This window comes from Mytilus trossulus, chromosome 4, assembly GCF_036588685.1.
Source record: "Mytilus trossulus isolate FHL-02 chromosome 4, PNRI_Mtr1.1.1.hap1, whole genome shotgun sequence".
NCBI lineage: Eukaryota > Metazoa > Mollusca > Bivalvia > Mytilida > Mytilidae > Mytilus > Mytilus trossulus.
The window spans coordinates 28,379,170-28,397,860 of record NC_086376.1 but is presented as its reverse complement, the minus strand read 5'-3'; the positions used below and the strand labels follow the sequence as shown (position 1 = coordinate 28,397,860).

The 18,691-nt window shown below is 31.7% G+C and overlaps 2 protein-coding genes across 2 annotated transcripts; one reads left to right on the top strand and one right to left on the bottom strand.

Moving 5' to 3' along the window:
• Window positions 1-1,530: 1,530 nt before the first annotated feature.
• On the top strand, window positions 1,531-10,354 carry LOC134715024 (cilia- and flagella-associated protein 161-like). The gene is made up of 7 exons (XM_063576866.1): window positions 1,531-1,723; window positions 3,775-3,864; window positions 4,451-4,692; window positions 6,267-6,348; window positions 7,661-7,819; window positions 8,627-8,700; window positions 9,221-10,354. The coding sequence occupies exons 1-7, from the start codon at window positions 1,655-1,657 to the stop codon at window positions 9,384-9,386; spliced, it is 882 nt and encodes a 293-aa protein (XP_063432936.1). The 5' UTR covers window positions 1,531-1,654; the 3' UTR covers window positions 9,387-10,354.
• Window positions 10,355-10,902: 548 nt separating this feature from the next.
• Window positions 10,903-18,270, bottom strand: LOC134715020 (chymotrypsinogen B-like). Its single transcript, XM_063576862.1, has 8 exons — window positions 18,159-18,270; window positions 16,987-17,187; window positions 16,569-16,679; window positions 15,860-16,043; window positions 15,379-15,466; window positions 14,352-14,520; window positions 12,044-12,180; window positions 10,903-11,147 (listed from the first exon to the last, which is right to left on the bottom strand). Exons 1-8 carry the CDS (start codon window positions 18,268-18,270, stop codon window positions 10,980-10,982), a joined length of 1,170 nt encoding a protein of 389 aa, XP_063432932.1. The 3' UTR covers window positions 10,903-10,979.
• Between the last annotated feature and the right edge of the window lie 421 nt (window positions 18,271-18,691).

Genomic DNA, 18,691 nt, shown 5'->3' with positions numbered 1-18,691 from the left:
TCCTGTAACTTAAAAAGTTTTAATCAGGCTATTTCCACTCAAAACAGTATACAGATGGTTTGACCATCATAACAAACAACTATTTGTTAATTTTCATGAAATTTGAGTGATAAGTTGTTACCCAACATTTTCCCTTGTATGATACGATACGATACGAATTCTTATATCTATATTTATCATATATTTAGTACAAAATACAGCTATTTTGTATATCTAATAAAGGTTTGTTTTCCCAGTCTGTATCACCTACCCTGTATCGCATACCCCGTATCGCATGGTAAAACCCGTATCGCATACCTTTTTTTTTTCTTTTTTTTTTTTTTTTTTTTTATACTTGAAGTCAGTTTTTTGGTTTTTTTTTGGGCTTAAGAAAAAAATTCATCAAAATAGGTCAATTCTTTTAATGACGTCATTGTTTGGTTTGTGACGTCACGAACATCAAGTTTCACAACATATTTTTTGGCAAACTAAATGCAACTATAAGAAATGCAAAACACTCAAATAAATACAATAACAAACAAAATATTTGAAAAACAACAGATTGTAAGGTAACCCATGTGCTTCGTATAAATAATTGAGCAGTTATTTTGCTTTGAAACAATACAAAAGCAGAACAGAAGGTAACTCAGTGCTACGGATCAGAAAACAGTTCATTAAATATAATACTCTTCTTTTGAAATATATGATAAAGCGTATAATACATGGCAAAATCCGTATCATATGCCGTATCACCCTCGACCAATATCATCCCTCGGGCCAAAGGCCCTTGGGCTGATATTGATGTCTCGGGATGATACGACATATGATACGGATTTTGCCATGTATTATTCTCTATTTAACATACAATTTTTACGGTTATATTTTAGGGAAAAATGCTCTATTAACCCTCCTATTAACGGACGTTAACCCGGCGAAGATATACATGTATAAAAACATAAAATGCTATCTTGTAAACGAACCTAAAACTAAGAAATCATACATAGGAGCACTTAATTATTTCGATGCTAGCATGTTATTTGTTGTGGATTAAATACATTTCTTATGATTTCATATTTAATTATATCGAATTTCGAAACATAATAGCTTTTTGAAAAGCTAGTATTTGTTCAAGCTTCTAGCAAACATTGATTTTTTATTATTATAAAGATTATTTTTTTTATTTTCCGATTTTTTTCTAATAATGTCATATAGCTTTATAGTGACATACGAACGTTTGATATAAAGATTTTTTTTTACTGAAACTTAAGGCCAGGAATAGTTTTATTAAATGTAAATATGCCAACTAGGACCAAAGATAAGTCGGACTAAGACTACTCTAACAACTTTTAAGACAAAGCTTGGTTCTGGCCAACGTAACTTAGATAACTGCAAAATACCACTTCTTTTTTCTTTTTTTTTATTATCATAATTGTCGACTGCTCCTGGTTGAATTTGAAACTTTGAAATATACCACTCTTAGTCCGAGTTATCTTTAAAGTTGGTCTCCGATTTGAGTTATTAATTTGGGCCGAATTAACTTGGTACGAGTTGTCTTTGGTCCGAGTTGACAGAATTCCATATTATTAACTGCTGCTCTAGTCTGTTGTCAAGGTAAACATCCGACCATCGCCGCGAAAATATATCTGTGAAGTAGTTGTTTATTTTTACCATTACAATGAGTGTAAGAACGTACAACCCTTCGGTTCGTGTAGGTAACTGGAATGAAGATATACAGCTAGAAGAGGTAAGAATAGTTCTAAAATCCATATTGAATTTTGTTAATAAGAAAACAGCTGACAAGCACTTAAAACAAATGTTATGAATGGGTATGCCGGGTAAGGTTAAGGGGCTTTTTCACGTTAGAGCTCTCTAAACATTAGTTTCAGGATGGTTTACAGGAAGGTTAAATTTCCTGATTCTAAGGTCAGTATATTATGACACAACTGTTCTCTTTGTGCTGGATTGTTTCATCCTGGTTCTAAATTTCTCTGTTAGTATTTTCATACAGTACTTGATTTTAGTTTGAGCTGAAGTTAGGTTCAATTTGTCCCTTGTGTCATATGTGTAACCATTATGTCAATAATAGGGTCTTTTTTTGGCGTTACAAAACAAGTTGCATGCAGGACCTGAATTCTGGTGCACATTTTGCATACACTGTGTATAAAAGCCTCAACTGTATTCTACACATACGAATTCAGATACAGAATTAACTTATTTTTATGGGTGAGGGTTAGATTTTTTGTGTATGTTTACCGAACTTAATATTAGCTAGGTTTGGGACAAATTCTATTATACCCTAAAGAAATGGAATATAAATTAAATGTATTGTGAATTTTTATAACAAACAAGGCAAATGATGACCAAAGACACACGTAATATACAGTACATCCTTGTGATACCATAATAGGCAAAAACTTTAGTGAGCAAATTGTGATTATATATGTACATGGTTGTTTATGAGTTTGATCCATTTGAAGATGCCGTTTTCATCTTTTTGTACGGTGCAGTCTGATGTATCTGCACACCTACATGTAACTTGTAAGACTTGTGACTTCACTTCATTCAACTGATAACACCAATAATAGGTTAATATTGTGTGAACACATTTATAACATTATAACTTTTATATAATAAAAATCTTGAGTTTATTGATTTAGTTACTTCTTTTTAACCAAAAGTTTTCTAACCCACAGTCTACATAACACAGTTCCACAGTAAACATACAATAACTAACAAACAAAAAATAAGCGACGCAACACGACACAAAATATTGAAAAATTCAATTTGTCACGCATCACCCTGGTACTATTCAAAAATCCTAAGGAGAACACTGTCTTCTGTTTGTATGGTTTAATCTTCTAGATTTTTTGTAATGTGTGTTCTAAATAAAGGAAACCCCTGTTCTTAGAGTTCCTACATTGAATCATCAATGTCCAGTGATTACATGCATGCCTTCCAAAAATAGCTTATTTTAAATAAAGGAAAGATTAAATTTTATACTACGAAATAGAGCTGAGTTTGAACCAAATATACACTGCTAAGGATGCAGATCCCAAATTATTTCAATCTGATATAACTTTGACTTTAATAAAACAAATATTATCTGAGGATGTATTTTTTTATGGAAATTGGCCAAATATGGCAAATCACGAAATTGCAGTTATTAATTTACTCTTGAACTTATCAATTTTATTATTACTTATCCCTTCAGACGGCTAAAACAATAACATGAACGATTTTGGTTTATGTTACTGTGTTGATACGACAAAATCAGCTAATGCGCAATATCATGGGCTGCACAGGGGACTCCACTGTAACAAATAACTCCTTTTCTAAAGAGAAGAAAAGTTGTTACTTCTTACTGACAATTGTACTTTTCAATATACAATATTGTACTCACTAAATTCATGAATTAATAAGAATTTTGCACATCAGCTTTTATAACTTTAATACAGCTAGGGAATGGTTTTTTTTATAATAGCCCAAATTGGACTAAAATTTTCCTATGCCATATGTTATAAATGTAAAATACTTTTTGATAGGAAAATCGATGACACAAAAGGCCTTTTTTTTGGGGGGGGAAACAGCATGGCAGAAGGGCAAGGCTAAGGGCACTACTATTTTGAGCCAGCGAGACCACTGCATAATGGATGTTTGATTTTATAAGGATTCAAATACATCCTTGTTTAAAGATTTTGAAAGACAATTACTTTTTTTAGACTGCTTCAGTAACAAATTCTGAAACTATTTGTGTCATTTCAATGTACAGTCCAGTATTAACCTATTTTTTTGTAGGATACACTGAAAGATTTTCTAGAAAGGAGAGAAAAGGGTGAACTACTTTACCAGAAAAGATCACAACTTCAACAGACATTATTTGACAGAGTAAGTAAAGTGTCAAAGTGGGAAAAAAATGAGTCGGAGGCAATATTTTAAATCCAATTTCTGCAATTTTAAGAAATATTACATTATTTGTTGACATATTATAAAAGTTCATAAAAATGTGAATAAAGATTTTGCCGTGTTAGTAAAAGCTACATACAGATATATATGTAATGCATTTCCTCCATAATGACACCTTTTGACGCCACCCCTATACACCATAATGATGCTTTTTGAGGCTTATATTAGTGTGTAGTACATGTACCTCAGTTGAAACCGTTTGACTAGAAAATGTCTGCATCAGATTTAATCAAATTGGTATCCTATATGAAAAAGGCATTCATAAGAATATCTAACTCAAATTTATTTGAAGAAATATTTGTTTTTTCGCAATGCATTAATATGATAAAGCATATTTTCTGATTTTTTGTTAAAAATCATATGCAAATCAAGTATGCAAAAAAAAAAATCCAAAAGTGTACTTCTCTGAAAAGAAAAAAAAATGGTTAATTTATACCAACAACATCCACAAAATTGGTATATATTTGCACTTAACTTGGTTAAAACTTTTCATATGTTTTACTTTCAGCTTCAACTCAGTATATCTAGGGATGGATTGGTTCACTTTGGTGATAAAGTAAATCTACGTTGTCCAGGTGCTCGTGATAAAACCAAATTTTTTGCTCATGTTGAACCAAGGGCAGATTGCCAGTTAGCAGTTTCCCCTGCAATACAGAAAATTCTAGAAGCCAAAAAAATAGAGGGACCATGCAATACAGCAGGATCAAAAGAATTGGGGGCAAATCTCAGAAACACATTTGTTATTACAAGGTAAAGCTCAAAGTTGATTAAATTTGCCAAATTATTAAGCCTCTACATCTTCATTCAGCTATTCAAAAGGTATAATTCATCAGATCTTTTTTGTCGAGCCTTCGACTTTAGTCGAAAAAGCGAGACTAAGCGATCCTACTTTCCGTTGGCTTCGTCGTCGGCGGCGTCCACAAATATTCACTCTGTGGTTAAAGTTTTTGAAATTTTAATAACTTTCTTAAACTATACTGGATTTCTACCAAACTTGGTCAGAAGCTTGTTTATGATCATAAGATAGTATCCAGAAGTAAATTTTGTAAAAATAAAATTCTATTTTTTCTGTATTTTACTTATAAATGGACTTATTTTTTTCTGCGGGGAAACATTACATTCACTCTGAGGTTAAAGTTTTTAGAATTTAAATAACTTTCTTAAACTATCCTTGGTTTGTTCCAAACTTGGACAGAAACTTGTTTATGATCATAAGTTAGTATCCAGAAGTAAATTTTGTAAACAAATAAATCCATTTTTTCTGTATTTTACTTTTAAATGGACTTAGTTTTTCTGCGGGAAACATAACATTCACTCTGTGGTAAAAGTTTTTAAAATTTTAATAACTTTCTTAACCTATCCTGGGTTTGTACTAAATTTGGACAAAAGCTTATTTATGATCATTAGATACATGTAGTATCCAGAAGTAAATTTTGTAAAAAGACAACTCCATTTTTCTGTATTTTACTTTTAAATGGACTTAGATTTTCTTCCAGTGAACATTACATACAGTCTGCAGTTAAAGTTTTCAAAACATTTATTAGATTCATTAATTATTCTAGATTTTTACCAAACTTGGACAGAAGCTTCTTACAATCATAAGATAGTATCAAGAGGAATATTTTTATTGATTTTTTTCCTCATTTTTGTTTAGCCTGTGATTTACAGCAAAAGTAGGCGAGACACTGGGTTCCGCGGAACCCTTACAAATTTTTAATTTTTCATATTATATATATATATACAACTCGTCTAAACATCAACCCAACAATGTTAGATCTGAAAATTTGCTTTCGCAAATTTTTGGTTCTTCCCTCGCCAGGATTCGAACATATATATATATATTGTACATTGTACTGGAAAGTTGTTGATATTTAGTATTTTAATAAGTCTCAGTAAAAATGGAAGATTAAAGGCAATATATTTTGAAAAGTTCAAGTAACTATACTAAACTAATCATGTTTATATTATATACAAATTGAAAATGAACTTAAGATCGGGGGAAGAATTAACACGATTGTCATTGTGTCTACCAGAACAACTTATATTTGTAGTATGATCAGTATATTGACATGACTTTTAGTATAGGGGGTGTAAGATTTCAACATTATAAAAAAAGCATATCTCAAGTATAGCTTCATATATCAAAGAAAGTATCCAGAACTTAAGACAGTAGCTGTGTCTGGCATACAAAATTTTAATCTGGTATCTATGATAAGTTTATGAAAAAGAATTTACATGTAACAGTTGACCAAGTGACTGTCAGTTTCTCCTCTAGTGTCTAAGATTAAGTTAAATCATGAGTTATCTCCCCTGTTATATTTCAGTGCTGATGGTACACCATGTGGACAGCCATTACGATATGGACAGAAGTTTTTCTTGTGTACATTAGATAATGAGGGAGGGAGTGTAAGTATGATATACTGTTAATAGAATTATATGGTTTTTTTTCAATATTTGTCATATATTCAATCAGATCTTTTGTTGATACTTATTTTTGTATGTTCAAACAGTTGTCAATTTAATAACTGGCTCACTGGTGTCATGTTAAGAGTGCTTGTCTTGAGTGCAGGAGGTCATGGGTTTACAAATGTATCCCTGACCAGTTCAAACCTAGATATTGGTATTAGCAGATATTAAGCTGCTTCTTCACTTAGCCATGCAACATTTAAGGAAAGACTGCAGTATTTTTCTGTATATGAAGAAACAACATTAGACATATGATGCACATACATGTAGAATAACCAGTAAAGTGTGCCTAACAATTTTTAGGTTAGTTCTGAAAAGATAAGAATTTCAGTCATTCCTTATGTGATTTAATTCTTAATTCTATTTTTAAGGAGTAAATCCCTGCCACTGAAAATTGACCATCAAATCATCATCAGTTTCAATTTTAAGATGAAAAGTATGAATTACATTTGTACTAAAAAAATCCCAAATCAAATATTGCTAATTAAGTATCATCCATTATCTCTGTCTGAATTAATCTGACATTTTCCAAACACATGTGCAAGAAACTCTTGATTCTGTGGTGGGTTCCATAAGAATGATTGCAATTAAAATACTATGTAGTGTTAAGCATAAATACACTTATGTGCAGCATAGGTGACTTTATGGCACAAATAAAGACTGTAAACTTTTATTGTATTCAGTCTTGTGTTATCATGTTCTGTAAATTTTTAGAAATATGTAAAATAGTTAAGTAGGTACATATGTTATTATCTGTCTTGAAACTCTTTGGAATTCTTTAATTGAAAGGGGGCGCTGCTACAAGCACATGTTTGAATATACAGCCTCTTTTCCAAATTGCTGCCGAAGGAGAAACAAGTACAGAAATTTGGTGACATTCAATTTCATATATATTAAGTATGAATTACATTTGTACTAAAAAAATCCCAAATCAAATATTGCTAATTAAGTATCATCCATTATCTCTGTCTGTGGTGGGTACCATAAGAATGATTGCAATTAAAATACTATGTAGTGTTAAGCATAAATGTATATATTTTTTCAATTCATTAAATGAAAGAACTAGCCTTTCCTTTTTACTTTTGTTTTATATGAAGCAAAAGTTCTAATGAAAACTATATATATATTTTTATTAATATCCATAGTCCACTCAGAGAAAACAATCTATTAAAATATGACAGTTTTCATTCACTGTATATTTATATGTGGTTTAAAATATGTGGTTTGATTTGACTTTTTTACTGTATTTTAGTTGTTCTTATCAAGTGATAGAGCCACAACTGGCAAATCAGCTCCAAGATCCAGACATCAAGATGTCACATATGTGCCCGAGCCATCCTTCCTTACAGAGTTCCAAATTTTACACTTTAATCCACAGTTACGGTTAGAATATGAGGGAATCGCTGTGCCTGTGAGTAATCTTTGCTTTTGTTTCAAAGAAATCATACAAAAATTCTGAATTTTAAAAAAAAAGATATTTTTTTTGTAAATTTTTTGTAACTTAATTATTCAAAACTTGAAAAAGTAGTACATTTGTATAGTTTGTTTTAATAAATTGTTTCTAATGTAATAGAAAGAATCAATACTTGATAAAAGTTAAAAGTCACAAAATATTATTATATAAATTCAATTCAATATTTTATTTAAGTCTTAGGCATCTCTCAATAATATATATACAACATTACATTAAATGTAAAAATATATAAATATAAAAAAGAGAGCCATCTGTACAGAATTACAAGAGACGATAACATTAAAAATTATATAAAGAAAGCATCTATTATAAAACATGTTGACATTAACATTATATAAATAAATTTGGTGTATTTACTGTCTTCTGATTGGTTAAAATAATTAGCTTTATTTTCAATGTTATCAATTTTTATGAAGACACGCCCACTCTAACGTTGTGTATTCATACGCAAACATCTGTGTATGTTGTTATTCATATTAATATATATCTTTGAGCCTTATTTTTGATAGAAATTTATTTATAATGAATGGCAATAATTTATTTTGCGGATTATTCAATGTGAAGAGTCAAAAATTAATTTTATGGTTCAATAAATTCAAAATAAATAACAGCCATTCATTAATTACAGTATAAAACATTTCTACGTCTATAAATGAAAAGTTTGAAATGCAAATCATTGATGTTATTGTTATCATAACTAATACCTTAATTTTGTTTTCATATAAATTATTGTTATCATTACAGGCTAACACCAAAATAATTTTCAACCACAAATATACTAATCAGAATTTAGCTGTTGAAGAGGACTTTTGTATGAGGTTTGTACTTCAATTTTATTGTATAAACATGACAAAACAAGGGAGATAATTGAGTCAGTCTAATTATGTGTTAGAATTTGCATAGAGCATGACATGATAGAATTATTTAAATTCTTTAAAGGAACATCCTTTTTGAAATAATGAAGCAAAAGCTACCTATTGTTGCACAATCTTATATGATTAAAACATGAATTTACTTTAAAAAATCCAGCATCTGTAGTGAGCTTCAGCTGGCCTCTAAACAAACATGTACTATTTCAATAAATGTCACATTAAACTTCTAAAATAAAAATGAACCAATAAAGAATATCAAAGGCCAGAGGTTCCTGACTACAGGCAAACAAATTAGGTTTATACATCTAGAGCCCCTACCTAATGTAGAATATTGAAAACACATCAATATACATAAAAATATGTAGGAATTTAATAGTTTTTAATGTAATTGAAAATCATATGTGCAGGGGTATAATAAAGGTATTTCTTGTGAAATGAACTAATTTTTCTATTTATTTAATTGCAGAACTCCATTTGGAACACGAGAGTATGAAATATCATGCAACACCTTCTTAGATTCTCATCGTGCAGATAAAGAAGTCAACCATTGGATGATCATGATGGGAGTGCCTGGTGATGAAATTTATCCAGTTATTAATAATGAAGCCACACAATCTACTACTGCCTCATAGATTTGAAATTTATATTTTGGAGTTTAATTTGAAGTTGTGAATTACAAAACTTTAAAAACTGTTAACAGCAATATGTATAATGTGTCTAAGAGGAAAAGTATGTTTTTGGCAGTGCTGAATTTTTATACATTAATATACAGTAACCAGTATTAGAGATATTACATTGATCATGGTTTTCTAAACAGATACCAAAGAAAAAAAGTTCAGCTGATGGCTGGCTGTTGTATTTCTTTTAAGATATTTATTTTTTTATTTGTATTATAAGTATAGTTTATTTACCATTGCCAAGAGATAGCATATTTATGTGCAAGGTTTAGCATTATGTGATATTTATGCACAAAGCTTTAATAGTATTAATGGATATTTTTAAACAAAGATTAGCATTATGTGATATTTATGAACAAAGCATAGCATTAAGTGATATTTATGCACAAAGTTTAGCATAATACATGATATTTATGCACTTAAAGTGAAGTACATGTATTACAAGAGGCTTTGTTTTATTTGATAATTCCTAAATAGTATTAATTAAAACAGCATTTTTTTCTAGCTTTTATATTTGTAAGTTATAAAACCAGTAGCTTTAAATCAAAATATGTATTCCCATGATAGTATTATTCCAACAACGAGTAGCATAGTAAGGTTTTAAGGTCATATACCTTGGTTTTTGCACATTTTATCTCGATATATATTTATGCACACAAAAGTTCAGCATTACACAATAGTTATGCATATAAAACTATAATATTATAAGAGCTACAAATTTCTCCACCGGACATATGATATATATTGCTTTAACTATAAATGTGGTTTATAGCTTTTATAGTGTTTAAAAATCAAATGATGAATTGCTTTTTCAAATCTATTGTAATTAGCAACTGCTATCAAAACAACATGATTATGCAAATGTCACTTGAATATCAATAGACATGTACTACAAATATTTATTATTAAATTTTTACATACAATTATTTTATTATGTTTCTTTCTTGAAATGCTGGTTGATTTTAGATTGTCCATATAAACTTTAAGGACACAGATGTTGTAGCCATGATTTTCATATCTGCAAGTGCTTACATGTACATTATAACTAAGGCACCATAAGAAAAAGTTTCTTTTTGTTTAACTTGCAGGTTGTCTTCTAACTTGTAATTACAAGACACACTACAAGTAACATATCAAAGTAATAATGGTCTGGGTTTATGTGTATACATGAAAAACCCTTGTTAAATGCTCAAAATCAGCGTAATTTTAGTTAATATATAACCTTCACCTAGGATGCAGTGATAATTAAAGAGGGATATTCTCCTCAACTGTAATCTATAAGTCATTGATATTTTAATAGCCAGTTCAGATGTTTCCTTTCTCTTGCATTGAAGTGCACATTGATTGAAACGAAGCAGTGATTTCAACATATACATTTAGGGCAAAACCAAACCAAAATAACAAACTCATGTATTTTTAAATGCTGTGATATAATTTATTTCAAATTAAGTCTGATTAAGTCTAATTTTTGTGTTTCCATTCTGTTAACATATCTTATTTTCTATTTATTCTCATATGACGTTCCTTTTCTGTAAATATATCTGCTACTTAGTCTCTATTAATTCTGATATGATGTTTGATCCAGTCTCTGTATTCTGACACCCTAGTGTACACATTGGGATACCCTTCTGTCTGACAACCATTATATCCCCAGGATGTAGCTCCTGCCAGGTACCATACGTCTTTCTGACAGGATAAAGGACCTCCAGAATCACCCTGTTAACATATAAGTACAAAAAAATATGTAGTCTCTGAGATTAAATACTCAGGTGTGGGAATTTCTGGCTGCATTGAAGACCTGTTGGTGACATTCTGCTGTTGTCTGTTCTATGTGGTTGTTGTCTAATTGACACATTCCCCATTTCCATTCTCAATTTTATTTATCAGCTTCATTGATGTTCGGTAAAGGTTGAAAGAATGATAGTGATGCCACAAAGAATACAATTATTGCAATCACAAAATTTAAATAATTAAAAAGACTGATAATCTCTGAGATACAACCTCTACATTTACAGTTACTGAAGTGATCATATTTATGAATTTTTATTAAATACATACTCTGTCAGAAATAAGTAGCTAGTGAAAATGAAAGAATATCCCCAAACTTGACTAGAAAATTTCTTAACCCCATAAAAGGTATTATTAGTAAAAAGAGTACTCAGGGTGATACGAAAACCTCTTACTTTAATGATATCCAATATCTCCATTTGATGTTGAATACTAAAAGTGGATTTATGAAATGAATGAATTTTGGTCATTTCCCAAAATATCTAGGCTTTTACTGGATGAAATTTTAGAAGTCAAAGCTTTACTCATTCAATATTAAATCAATATTAGTCTTAAACGGTCATTTTGATCTTGACATCATCTGAAAAGTATAAAAATTAAATTATTGACATGTGTTCAGTCTTTCATTCAATGTCCAGAGTTGTTTACTGTGGTAAATCAATACTGCCAAGAAAACTTGCTTGCAGTTAATTCAGTACTGTTCATTAGCCTTTCAGACAATTAAGTATGATGATGTTGTGAAACTTAACAACTACTGAACAGTCCAAATAAGACTGCAATTATCTCAATTGACTGCAAGCAAGTTGTTTACTATAGTGACTTACATTGCATGCTCCCTTATCACCATTTCCAACACAGATATGTGTATCCATGATATTACCAGCTCCCCATTTATTGGCACATGTTGGATTATCTGTTATTGTCTTCTTAAGTTCATGAAGCTTGGTCTCATCTCCAGTATCTACAAGCAGAGAATATATAGTAAATGAAAGAACCAATCAGACCACTCTTATATCTATATGAGACTATATAAGGCATAATAGTATAGTACTTGCAGTTACGGAAACATTGGATTTAATTTGCATATGCACATATATAACCACAGCTTTTCCTTAATCGTATTTAAGATCTATAAACTGACCAGGCAGAAATATGACTAGAAAGTTTTTCAGTAGATACACCTGTACAATGTTTCTTCAGGTACAACAATATCCATAAGATTAGTACTAACCATTTTAAAGGATGAACATGGTGTTCTTCATTAAAGTTACTTGTGACAACAGAGAGGACTGATCATGCATGAAATACACTGTTGAAGTGTATATGAAAGATATGGGAAAGAGGCTGTCTATTGGAAGCGGATGGAGTATGCATTAAAAAGTATTTCCAAGTGGTGTTTGTCTGCAAAACCGTGAATGGTCCTTATTCCTGACGTACAGTTTATATATAAGATAGTTCATCGATTGTCCGATTTCATGTAACACATAATGCAGGTGTTGTCTGACGTTAATTAATGCACAGTGTTGTCTGCATGGAAACTTCAACTTTAAAAAGTAAAATAACGAAAACTAGATACCATTGAGATGGGAGCCATCTCTGTGGGCCCCGCTGTCAATAACGTGGTTCTCGAGAGGTAGAGCGGGACTGGCCTTTGACCTAGGATGCATACATTATGACACATTCTATGTTGTTGGTTAATATATATATGTTAAGTTGAAAATGTTTGTCAGGTATTAAGTATGAAATAATAACAGCTGTCCTCTCAAAATATAGTGTGGATCAAATTTGTTAGCGATGGACAGACCAACAGACAGACAGACCTTTGACCTAGGCAGTTGTACATACATCATGACACACCCTTCAGGTGTTGGTTAAAATGGATGTCAAGTATAAACTTTGAAATCATAACGGTTATCTAGATATGGAGCGGACACGATCTTCACCACAGGACACGGGGTTGTCAACTGAAACCAAAGTTTTTGACCTTGACCTTTGACCTAGGAAGTTGTACATACATCATGACACACCCTCTGGTGTTGGTTAATAAACATGTTAAGTATTAAGTATAAAATCATAACGGTTATCTAGATATGGAGCGGACACTATCTTCACCACAGGACACGGGGTTGTCAACTGAAACCAAAGTTTTTGACCGTGACCTTTGACCTAGGAAGTTGAACATACATCATGACACACTGATCACTATAGGGCGACCCGCCTAAAGGTAGGGCCCTAATCTATCTATAATACTAAAATTACGAAGTCCAATTTTTCAGCCGTTATCACGTAAACACGACGAATCAAAGAATTCAACTTTATATATCACTAATATAGTACAAAAGTATAGATTGAAAATTACACCTGTCCAGGCCCTTTTGTTTTCCACGTAATTAATATTGCCAATAATTAAGAAGTTCCGGGTCGAGTCCGATACCGATACCAATAGTATATTCACCTGTTACCTATTACCTAATCTGTACGTTCCGCATCTGACAGGCGCACCACCAAACAGTGTATTCAGGGTTAATATGCTATATACAATGTACACGGGTCATAATCACAGGGTTGACACTACTAAATTGTCAAATAGCTACCTATTGTAGTATTTTAATCAGTAAGACTTTCTAAGATAACAAGACTAAAAATGAGGAACAGTTTTCAATTTGTTAGTGGGCATACATGACGTAAAACAGCGAATCAAAGAATTCATCTTTTTTTATAACTAATATATAGGGCAATGTTGTTGATTAAAAAATACTCCATTCCAGGACCTTTTGTTTTCCAAATAATCAATATTACCAATAATTAATAAGTTCCAGTTCGACGGGTTCAAACAGAAAGATTTGAAAGCAGAGAAAAACTGTGTAACTTAAAATCGGCATGACTTTTTCAGATGACAATACTAATACTAAAATAAGGCTTGCGCATAGTTATATACCTTAATTCAGTCACGGACCCGCGATATGACGGGTGTGTTCTAGTAACGAACTATAATTCCCTAAGCAAATCCAGTGGCAAAATCAAAAACTTAATCACACCAAACGAATGGATAACAACTGTGTTATTCCTGACTTGGTACAGGAAGAGAAAAGATATAAACATTTTGTTGTACATATAATTCATGTGTATTACCCTTCGTATCTCCCCATCCTGAAATCCAGCAATTGTCTTCAGTTGTAAAACTCTCTCCAGCTGAAGGTATACAAGCCGTGCTTATTTCATCAGTGAATTGCACTGGTGTTTCTAGCTTTAACAAAGCGATGTCATTAGGGTAGGGTGCATCATTAGAGTAACCTTCATGCTGCAAATATTTATTGAATTTCAGTATTTAAATAATAGCTTATAGAATCATTTACTATAAATGTTAGTCTGAAGCTAAATGGAACAAGAGAGAGATAATTTAATCTAAAACGGAACTACACAATTGTTACTGTGTTATGTTAGTTTACCATACATTGACATAAATTTGGTGAGTTATTTTGAACAGTTACAGTTAACAGTTATAGAATACCTTGTCCGTACTTGGAGCAACTTTTTGAAATTTTGGGTACTCAATGCTCTTCAACATTATACTTAATTGTTTGATTTCTAACTATTTTGATCTGAGCGTCACTGATGAGTTGATGTAGACGAAACGCGATTATGACATATCTAATTGTAAGCCTGATACCTTTGATAACTGTAATGTCTCTTTACCAACGTGCTTGATGCACGGTTTTATGGTGTCTCTGACTATTGATTACAAAAATAATCCCAGGATTTGCTTTACGCTGTCTCTATTGAAAAAAATAACTTTACCAAGTTATGCTTTTATTTGGTGTCTCTATTGAATAAAGAATTAATTTGACCAGGATTTGCTTTCCGAATGAATAGAGTTTACCAGGATTTGCTTTGCAACATTGACAGTCACTTCTGGTCAAGTGCAATTGTTCTGTCATGTGCACCTATAACTACTTTACGAATGAATAGAGTTTACTAAGATTTGTTTTACGGTGTCTATTGAATAAAGAATTAATTTTACCAGGATTTGCTTTACGCTGTCTCTATTGAAAAAAATAAGTTTACCAAGTTATGCTTTATTGTGTCTCTATTGAATAAATAATTAAGTTTACTATGATTTGCTTAACGGCGTCTCTATTGAATAAAGAATTGTGTTTACCAGGATTTGCTTTGCAACATTGACAGTCACTTCTGGTCCATGTGCAATTGTTCTGTCATGTTCACCTAGGACTACTTTCATTTCCCTTCTACAAGATCAAAGAGTTTTATTTTTAAATTAACCTGTCTCTCATAAATATTAACCAAGGAATGTGCAAATAACAATTTGGAAGAAAAATGCACAGACTTTATTAAGTAAGCAATTTTTGTAAGTTTATTTAGTTGGTCTCTTTCCAATACTCTTGAACTTCGTAATTTATTTGTGCTTTTTAACTTTTTTTTTATTCGAGCGTCACTGATGAGTCTGGCGTTAATTAATTAATACAAAATTTAATCCTGGAATCTATGATGAGTTTATTTATCTATTCAATATGAGATAAACTCACATTTAGGTATGCCGAAAAGGTAAATTGAAACACAAAAAAAACCTTGTTATTCATTATAAGTGAAAGTTTTATAGTAAAAAATAAGCACGTTCTTACCCATCTACCACACAATGAGCAGCAGTGATAACCCATTGTTCATGGATTAGTGATCCTCCACAGAAATGAAAGTCGGATAGTGTCTGGAGAGATGCTTGCCAGGGCCATTTGTTATGCTCAGCCTCCGAACCATGAACGATTCTTGTACTGGCTTCTTTAGTAACTCCGCATGTTGAATCAGGTACTTAAACAATAATTAATTGTCGTTATGTATTTACATAGCTGTTCCAGATAGTTAAAATTCTTTCGTAAATTGCACGAACGCCATCACGAGTAGGTTGACAGCTTTTGGAGTATCCATTACACAGATGGTAGCGGATATATTCTTATGTCTTTGGTGGGGTTCGATTTGCTAAGTCTGTACTGTATGTTGTGTTTTGTGTACTATAGCTTGTATGCATGTCTTTGTTTCTTTTTAGCCATGGCATTTTCAGTTTGTTTTCGACCTGTGAGTTTGGGTGTCCCTTTTAATTGGTATTTTTTGCCTCTCTTTTGGAATTTCCAACGTTAGATTACAATTAATTTACTAGTATCTTGTTTTGTTCTTGTTCGACTAGTTAGTTTCTATGAAAAGTACAAAAGTACATGCATGTCCTTTATATACTTTTTTCTATCATAAACGTTACAGATTTTCCCTTTTAAATAGAACTGCAAACGTTTCTGTATTGTAAAGTAGTAGTAATTTTAAAACCTTTATCGATCTACTTACAGACAGGTGGTAAACAGCAGACGAGACCCTCCGTTTCACACACGTACTGTGGACCTGGTTCTGCACCACAGTTTGCCTCGTAAAGACAATATCCTCCTGCATCATTGCATGCTGAAATTATGTTGTAAAACATATAATTTCACATAATCTTGGCCCAGTTGTTCCTTAAAGTGTCGTTGAAGAGCCTTTAAATTTAACAAATTTGTTTACTGTTATTCAATTGTTTTAACAAAAAGTAAGAAATGTTAAAGAGTCGTTAACTTTAACAGTTTCTGGGAGGTCGATTAAATTTCCAAGTTATTGTTAAATACGGCCGCTTTCGTGCAAGTATTACTGTTCTTTGCTAAGAGTCAGTGATGCAGAGGCATGAAATATTAGAAACGAACGACACGGATTTTTCATTAATATATAAACTCACATATTGGAACCGGTGTAGTTGTCGCTCCTGGAAACCATCCTCCACCACCATCCCCGGGTAGTCCCCCAGGGTAACTGCCATCGCCCCCAGGTAGTCCACCAGGTCCTCCTGGGTAGCTACCATCGCCAGTTCCACTTGTTCCGTCATCCGGGAACCAGTTCTTACCCGCAGCTATCGGCCAATGACTGAATTTCACGGACCCTGTTGACGTAGTGATATACAAGATTTAAAAGAGAACAGGGAGTTACAACAGACCCACCTTACAGCTTTTTAAAACTCGTTCAGGACAATATACAGACACACATACTGCAATATTTAGTTCTATATGGTGTTTGAATAATGTTTGACATCTAAGAGTCTTATTGACATAATTATATAATGGTAGATTCATTTATACTTGCTTAAAAATCATTTATCCATACACAAAGACACACATTAAACATGCTAAAAGGAAGTATTAGTACATACATTTTGAATATATAGAAACATCAAATGAATGCAATAAATGGAACAAGCACATTAAACAGTGAAAAAAGCTGTCAAACCAGCTACCGATATGATGACTAACTGACTTTGATGAAGTTCTCAATTACGGTCATCATGCTCCATATCGTGATGATAATACTTTAGAAACAATACCCTGTCCTCTTTTGAGAATTGTTTAATGATATCAATAAAGTGTGTAATCGAATGATATCAATAAAGTGTGTAATCGAATGATATCAATAAAGTGTGTAATCGAATGATATCAATAAAGTGTGTAATCGAATGATATCAATAAAGTGTGTAATCGAATGATATCAATAAAGTGTTATCGAATGATATCAATAAAGTGTGTAATCGAATGATATCAATAAAGTGTGTAATCGAATGATATCAATAAAGTGTGTAATCGAATGATATCAATAAAGTGTGTAATCGAATGATCTTCGATACGAGCAATTATTTTTACGGAAAAGAGTGTTTGTGTTAAAAACTCGTTAAATTATACTTTTTTATTTTCATTTTTTTTTACATTTAAAAATGTAAGGCATATATCACAATATCGAGAGAGTTTCGATACACGCATCCATTTTGCAAATGATAATGATTTAAATCATGTCAATAGTAGAGATGAAATACTTGTTGAGAAGCTAATTGTATTTTTAGAAATTATCAATTATTACTCTTACTTTTCTGTCTCCATTTCGGTACCGAGGCAGCGTCTGTATAAATGAAAGCACAAACTACCAATACAAGTGTCTTCATCTTAAGAGAAGAGTTGCATAGAACAGGACAGAACATTCTTATTATTTATAGTAATCTTGATTACAATCCACTCCAACACAATCAAGCAATTTTATTTTATAGTCTATTGTTTTGTTTTATTGCTCATCATTAGAGATCATAAGATGAAATTGGACTCCTGTTTGTGTTTGTTTTGTGGTTGGGAAATCTTCAAAAAGCAAGTGCAGTCAACTTTACATTGTTTATTCTCTCAGAAGGGCTCGTGGTGTCACATTATATAAGAATACACCATATATAATATTGACTTTATAAATAATAATTACTTTGTTTTCCCTGTGAACGTTTATACATTTAACGAATAATCGTGGCTATTTTTGTCCTCAAAAACAGAATCAAACTAACTTCATCATCACTTATATTGAAACACATGTAGGCACATGGCATGTGAAATGCAATTGAGATGGGTAAAACACAAATT